This window comes from Salarias fasciatus, chromosome 22 (assembly GCF_902148845.1).
Source record: "Salarias fasciatus chromosome 22, fSalaFa1.1, whole genome shotgun sequence".
In the NCBI taxonomy this organism is placed as follows: Eukaryota; Metazoa; Chordata; class Actinopteri; order Blenniiformes; family Blenniidae; genus Salarias; species Salarias fasciatus.
This window is the reverse complement of record NC_043765.1, coordinates 1,099,749-1,106,472: the sequence shown is the minus strand read 5'-3', so window position 1 is coordinate 1,106,472 and position 6,724 is coordinate 1,099,749. Positions and strand designations below refer to the sequence as shown.

Below are 6,724 nucleotides of genomic sequence, written 5' to 3'. Positions count from 1 at the left end.
GGGGGTCAGAACACACACACACACACACACACACACACACACACACACACACACACACACACACCCCAGTCTGTCCTGGAGGAAACTTGAATCTTGTTCATTTGAAATGTTTCATCTGAGATGTGGTCAGTAGAACCCAGACCTGGTCTCTGGAACCCAGACCTGGTCTCTGGAACCCAGCGGTGGAACCCTGGTCTCGGTTCTGACGGTTCTCTCCCTGCAGGCTCCGGGTCCGCGGCCAGCACACCAAGACCACCGGACGCCGTGGTCGCACCGTCGGCGTCTCCAAGAAGAAGTAGAGCCTCCACCCTTTTTGTGTCAATAAAGAACTTGAGTTCAGAACCCGGTTCTGCGTCTCCTTCCTGCTGCTCCTCCCGGTTCCAGATGTGGGACTGAGCTGCTTTCATTGTGACGGAACGTTAGAGCTGAGAGAACCGGAGCAGAACGTCGACACGAGCACCGTGGCTTCGGAGGAACCTCAGGAACATGACTCCAGTGCAGCAGCGCGTTGCGTCCAGACTCGGGATGCCGCGGTACGCGGCAGAACATGGAACGGTTGGGCTCAGTGTTTTGCCGTGTTCAGGTTCTGGGTTTTGGGATTCCTTTTCCACGGCTGCTTTCAGCCCGTCCTGTGAGCGTGCGCCTGTCGGGCGGATCAGCGCTCTCTCTGCGCGAGCCGATGTCCAGCCGCTGCGGCGTTGCTGCTCACGCTGCCGTTCTTCTTCTCCGGGCGCCTCGCGGCACTCTGCCGCCTCTCGAAGTCCAATACCGCAGCAACAAACGCTGTTCAACTGTAGCCGGGTCCAAGTGCAGCGGTAGTTGCCAGGTCTGCTTATTATCAGCTTTTATTTTGAAGAGTCACTTGTCAATGTTGGCAGTCGGAAGTTGAGGGTTTTTTTTTTGCTTGTTCCAAAGCGCCGTTTGGGCTTTTCTGCTCCCAGACCCAACTGAGACCTGAAACCCCGATCAGCCGATCAGAACAAATCTGGCAACACTGGGTGCCCCTCATGCTCCCAGAAGGCATGTCCAGCAGAGTCCAGAGACAGGACTCTGAGGTCCAGCTGGGTTAGAATCTCCGGTTTCTGCTGCTGGAAACCAGCAGTCCGGCAATAAGAGGATGTTTAGTATTTAAAGATACGACGTTCAGGATCTGTTGTGAGAGAAGCGCATGACGACATCCAGGACACCAGCGGTCGTGTTGTTCATGTTTACTGTGAAATGCAGTTTCTGCTGACGATCCAGAGTTTTTCTCTCTATGTACAGAATGTGAACCGAACCCAAACCGTGGCGCAAAACCCGAGGTCCGGACCGTACCGTGGGTTATCTGGACCGTTGCACCGCTAGTCCAGACCTTTCAAAACAAAAGCTCCGGAACGTTCTCGATACATGAAGAACCTCAGATTCATGTTAAAGTTTTCTTAACGTTTTATTTTGAATGTCTGAATTTAGTAAATAAATAAAATGTCAGAAAAAAGCATCTGCAGGCCGATCAGAGGGAATTAATGCAGTAAAGGAAGGATTTTCAATTTAAGTGCATAATGAATGTTTTTCAAAATAAGAGCCTCTGCCGTCTATTGCTTCTGGAACTATGGCTTATAACTTGAAAGTCCACAACAGGAAGTGTCAATGCAGAGTGATCCAGAGAGGTTCTGACAGAGCCTGAACTCGCGGGTAATTTGACACCTGCCTCGTCCACGAAAAGGATTTTACCTGAAGGTTCTGTTCAGAGGAACAGAAGGTTCAAGTGGAACTTCAGTTTTCTCCTTCCTCAGTTCTGATACCAGTAAAACCCGGAGAACCAGAAAGTTCCAAACTGAAGAAGACACTTTTATGGCTTTCAAAGTACTTCAGAGAACACGGTTCCACCGGAAACCCGTCCAGAACTTCCCGGTTCTGATTCTGTGCCGGCCAGGAAACGGAACACGGAACTGAAGAACCACATGTGGAACCCAAAGCCGAGTCCACTTCACCCAGGAGACCCGGTCCGGAGGCTGGTTCCTCCAGAACCAGGGGAACAGGTTCCTCCAGTCCAGGATCTGGGGTTCCTCAGCCGTCCCTGTGGGGGGGAGGGGGAGGGGGAGAAGCAGGGGGCGGAGCAACGGGAGGGGCATCAGCTGGAGCTGTGGACGGAGCCACAGGGGGCTGGGCTGTGGGCGGAGCAGCGGGTGGAGCCACAAGGGGCGGAGCAGCAGGTACAGCAGTGGGCGGGGCAGTGGGCGGGGCAGTGGGCGGGGCCTGCTGCGGCTCCTTGGTGGGGGCGTAGTAAAGCTCCAGAGGCTTCCGGACCTTCCAGAACTTCTCGTTGACGAGTTCCAGAGTCAGAGAACCGTTCAGGGTCTGCAGGAGGACAGGGGGACAGGGGGACAGGGGGACAGGAGGACAGGAGGACAGGGGGACAGGGGGACAGGAGGACAGGAGGACAGGGGGACAGGGGGACAGGAGGACAGGAGGACAGGGGGACAGGGGGACAGGAGGACAGGGGGACAGGGGGACAGGGGGACAGGAGGACAGGAGGACAGGGCAGTCAGGGTCTGCGGAGACCCCCCCCCCCCCCCCCCCCCCCCCCCCCCCCCGCGGAGCGGCCCTCACGGTGAACGGTCCTCCTCTGGTCAGGGTGTAGATGGTGTACTGCTTCTCGCTGACGCTGCTCAGACCCGGTGCTCCGCCTGCTCCCGCTCCTCCCGGCTCCGCCCCCCTCTGCCCGGCGCCGTCCTCCAGGGCGATGCGGAGAGCCAGGTACTTGGACAGGTGGTCCACGGTGGCGTTGGCCGTCGTCTTCACGTACCTGCGGGACGAGACGGGGACGACGTCACCCGGTTGCCGCGGCGACGGGGCGCGGGCGGGGCCTCACCTGGTCTGGTTGTAGTCGTGGGCGTGGACCAGCTGGGGGTGTGGCCGGAACACCAGCTCGATCTCGGAGGCGGGGCCGTCGCGGCGCCTCCGGGGGGGCGGAGTCGGGCTGCCGCTGTCCGGCCCGGCCGCCGAGCCGTCCTCCGAGGGAGGGGGGCGCTTGCGGCTCGGCCCGGCCTCCGGAGGGGCGTGTCCGGGCGGGTGGGGCGCCTGCGAGGGGGCGGAGTCGTGGGACAGGTGGGACCGGGAGTCTCCGTTGTCCTCGCCGCCGCTGAAGGTGGTGTTGTCACTCTCCTGGGCCGGCCGCTTCACCCGGTGGTTCCTGCACGCACACACACGCACACGCACACACACACACACACACACACACACACACACACACACAAATTAATCCCCGCCCCCACCACCTGTGCCTCACCCACCGATTTCCCCCTTCTGCTGCTCCCACCCACCTGTTGAGCGGCTGCTACCCCCCTTCTGCACCCCCTCCAACCTGTGGAGCGCATGCTCCCCCCCCCGCTTCCCCCCCCACCCACCTGTGCCTCCCCCCCCCCCCCCCACCTGTACCTGGACTGTTGCCACCCCCGTCCCCCCCTCCCCAGCTGTTGCACGGCCTGCTACCCTCCCCTTCTGCACCCTGCCTCCCCCCCCCCCCCACCTGTGCCTGTCCTGCTGCACCCCCCCCCCCCGTGCCTGGCCCGCTGCCCCCCCCCCCCCACCTGTGGCGCGCCTGCTGCCGCAGCCCCTCCTCGATGCTGCAGCTCAGCGCCCCCGGGTTGTGCAGCCGCTGCAGCCGCTCCAGCAGGCGGCGCTGCTGCTCCTCGTACTCGTCCCGGCTCGGGTAGATCTTGGAGATCAGGGCGTCGAAGTTGGCGTCTCGGCGGAGGGACCGCCTGGACACCAGCTTCTTCCTGCAGGTGGGACACTCCTTGTTCCTGGGGGGGGGGGGGGGGAGACAGGGCGGCGTCAGAGGGGAAGGAGGGGGCGGGGCGACGCAGGAGGAGGGGGCGGGGCCTGACCCGGACCGCAGCGCCGTCACGATGCAGTCGGAGCAGAAGCGGTGGAGACACTCCTTGGTGGTCATGGTGTTCTTCAGCATGTCCAGACAGATGGGACACATCAGCTCACTGTGCAGCGAGCGCGGGGACACACACACCTCCGTCCCGTCCACCACCGCCTCCTGCACACACACACCGGGTGAGACACGCTCAGGGACATGTCCCCCCGTCCCCCGTCCCCCCGGTACCTGGGGGCTCCGGTGCAGCTCGTACAGACTCAGTTCCCAGGTCTTGCTGGGAGCCGGGATGTTGACCGGAGTCGCCATGACGACGAACCCGTCCCCACGTCCCTGAGAGGAGACACCTGTCAATCAACCCGTCCCCACGTCCCTGACAGGAGACACCTGTCAATCCAACTGTCCCCACATCCCTGAGAGGAGACACCTGTCAATCAACCCGTCCCCACATCCCTGAGAGGAGACACCTGTCAATCAACCCGTCCCCACGTCCCTGAGAGGAGACACCTGTCAATCAACCCGTCCCCACGTCCCTGACAGGAGACACCTGTCAATCAACCCGTCCCCACATCCCTGAGAGGAGACACCTGTCAATCAACCCGTCCCCACGTCCCTGAGAGGAGACACCTGTCAATCAAACTGTCCCCACGTCCCTGACAGGAGACACCTGTCAATCAAACTGTCCCCACGTCCCTGACAGGAGACACCTGTCAATCAACCCGTCCCCACATCCCTGAGAGGAGACACCTGTCAATCAACCCGTCCCCACGTCCCTGAGAGGAGACACCTGTCAATCCAACTGTCCCCACGTCCCTGACAGGAGACACCTGTCAATCAACCCGTCCCCACGTCCCTGAGAGGAGACACCTGTCAATCAAACTGTCCCCACATCCCTGACAGGAGACACCTGTCAATCAAACTGTCCCCACGTCCCTGACAGGAGACACCTGTCAATCAAACTGTCCCCACGTCCCTGACAGGAGACACCTATCAATCAAACTGTCCCCACGTCCCTGACAGGAGACACCTGTCAATCAAACTGTCCCCACGTCCCTGACAGGAGACACCTGTCAATCCAACTGTCCCCACGTCCCTGAGAGGAGACACCTGTCAATCAAACTGTCCCCACGTCCCTGAGAGGAGACACCTGTCAATCAAACTGTCCCCACGTCCCTGACAGGAGACACCTGTCAATCAAACTGTCCCCACGTCCCTGACAGGAGACACCTGTCAATCAACCCGTCCCCACGTCCCTGAGAGGAGACACCTGTCAATCAAACTGTCCCCACATCCCTGACAGGAGACACCTGTCAATCAAACTGTCCCCACGTCCCTGACAGGAGACACCTGTCACTACTGAATCACACTGTGCTAACTTTGTTTTAGGAGTCGACGACTGTTAAACACACACTCACTCTCTCTCTCTCTCTCACCCTCTCTCACCCTCTCTCACCTCTGGTCTTTGACCGGGCACAGCTCTCCCTCCTCCCGGCTCTCCGCGGGCTCTCTGACCGGGCACAGCTCTCCCTCCTCCCGGCTCTCCGCGGGCTCTCTGACCGGGCACAGCTCTCCCTCCTCCCGGCTCTCCGCGGGCTCTCTGACCGGGCACAGCTCTCCCTCCTCCCGGCTCTCTGACCGGGCACAGCTCGCCCTCCTCCCGGCTCTCCGCGGGCTCTCTGACCGGGCACAGCTCTCCCTCCTCCCGGCTCTCCGCGGGCTCTCTGACCGGGCACAGCTCTCCCTCCTCCCGCTGCGCTCCGTCTCACACTCCGCCGCTGGAAGCCCTCCGGACGCCTCACGCCGCCATCTGTCCGCCCCGGACTCTTTCAGACGGTCTGCAGAGAGGATGAAGCAGAGTCCTGGAGCCACCGGAGGGAATAAAACTCACAATAAAGAAAAAAACAAACACTTTGCGAAGCTAACCAGCAAGCTAACGCTAGCGGCCGCCATCTTTTTTCTTCTTCTTCTTCCCGGAAGTTGTTCCCTCCTCTGGCCGGAAACTGCCTCCCTTTCAGTGTAGAGACACCGAGCGGCCAATCCGGGTACTGCAGGAGTCAGATTGCAAATAAAATGTTGAATTTTGTTCAAGTTTTTTTTTTTTTTTTTTTTTTTTTTAACTTTTATTTATTCTGGGTTTTTTCCATAAACATTATGCATGAACAAAACATTGAGGGGAAGGAGAATCATGATTACATCACATTTTACTGTACTCATCAGATTAAAGCAATGCACAGGTGGCAGTGGAGGACTTCAAGTCTAATATAAAGTTCTTAATACCTCTTTCCCACTGAAATTAGCAGCAACTGCCTCCTTTCCCTCCGCCTGCAGACCCGGGTCTCATCGCCTGCTGGCGAGCTGCGTGGCTACGTTTTCCTACGCTTCAAGGAATACACAAAAGTAATAAATGCAACACCGATCCCTTTAAGGGTTAAAGAAGATATCCGAAATTCTGAAGTCTCCCAGAGACTGAGACAATTGTGCATTGGGGGACTTGAGTTGGTGATCATGCATGTAATAACAAAACTATTAGACTGTTGCGAGATGAAATCTACCCAAATCCAGTCAAAAGGTCTTATATTTTGAAGCGATTTGAGGTGGAGAAAATTAAAAGCATAAGAAAAAATTATATTTCATTTCCGTTACCTCACAAGACCAAAGAACTCCAATTCAAACTTTTGAATGAAATTTCTCCAACAAATGAGTTTCTAAGACTAAGATTTAATTTTGATGCAAATAACTGTGTGTTCTATGATGTGGATGTTGAAAACCTGATTCATGTTTTTTTTTTCTTTTCACTGCAATGTGGTACACCCCTTTTGGTGTGACTTAAAGGTATAAAGGACGATTTTCTCGAAAAAG

The 6,724-nt window shown here is 57.7% G+C and overlaps 2 protein-coding genes across 4 annotated transcripts in view; one reads left to right on the top strand and one right to left on the bottom strand.

Moving 5' to 3' along the window:
• Positions 1-346, top strand: part of rps18 (ribosomal protein S18) — a 1,989-nt gene extending 1,643 nt beyond the window's left edge. The window contains exons 5-6 of the mRNA XM_030120264.1: positions 1-4; positions 224-346. The exon at positions 1-4 is cut by the window's left edge and continues 88 nt beyond it. Coding sequence (XP_029976124.1) covers positions 1-4; positions 224-299 — 80 coding nt within the window. The 3' untranslated portion in view covers positions 300-346. The remainder of the gene's footprint in view (positions 5-223) is intronic.
• Positions 347-1,413: 1,067 nt separating this feature from the next.
• On the bottom strand, positions 1,414-5,848 carry LOC115409194 (E3 ubiquitin-protein ligase RING2-A). Of its 3 annotated transcripts, none has more exons than XM_030120253.1 (8): positions 5,789-5,848; positions 5,319-5,700; positions 4,097-4,198; positions 3,870-4,030; positions 3,570-3,785; positions 2,852-3,172; positions 2,590-2,785; positions 1,414-2,337 (listed from the first exon to the last, which is right to left on the bottom strand). In XM_030120253.1, the coding sequence occupies exons 3-8, from the start codon at positions 4,172-4,174 to the stop codon at positions 2,047-2,049; spliced, it is 1,263 nt and encodes a 420-aa protein (XP_029976113.1). In that variant the 5' UTR covers positions 4,175-4,198; positions 5,319-5,700; positions 5,789-5,848; the 3' UTR covers positions 1,414-2,046. The 3 variants fall into 3 exon arrangements, with proteins under 3 accessions (XP_029976113.1, XP_029976114.1, XP_029976112.1); XM_030120254.1 differs by having other exon boundaries at positions 5,319-5,336; positions 5,506-5,835; XM_030120252.1 differs by having other exon boundaries at positions 5,319-5,835.
• Between the last annotated feature and the right edge of the window lie 876 nt (positions 5,849-6,724).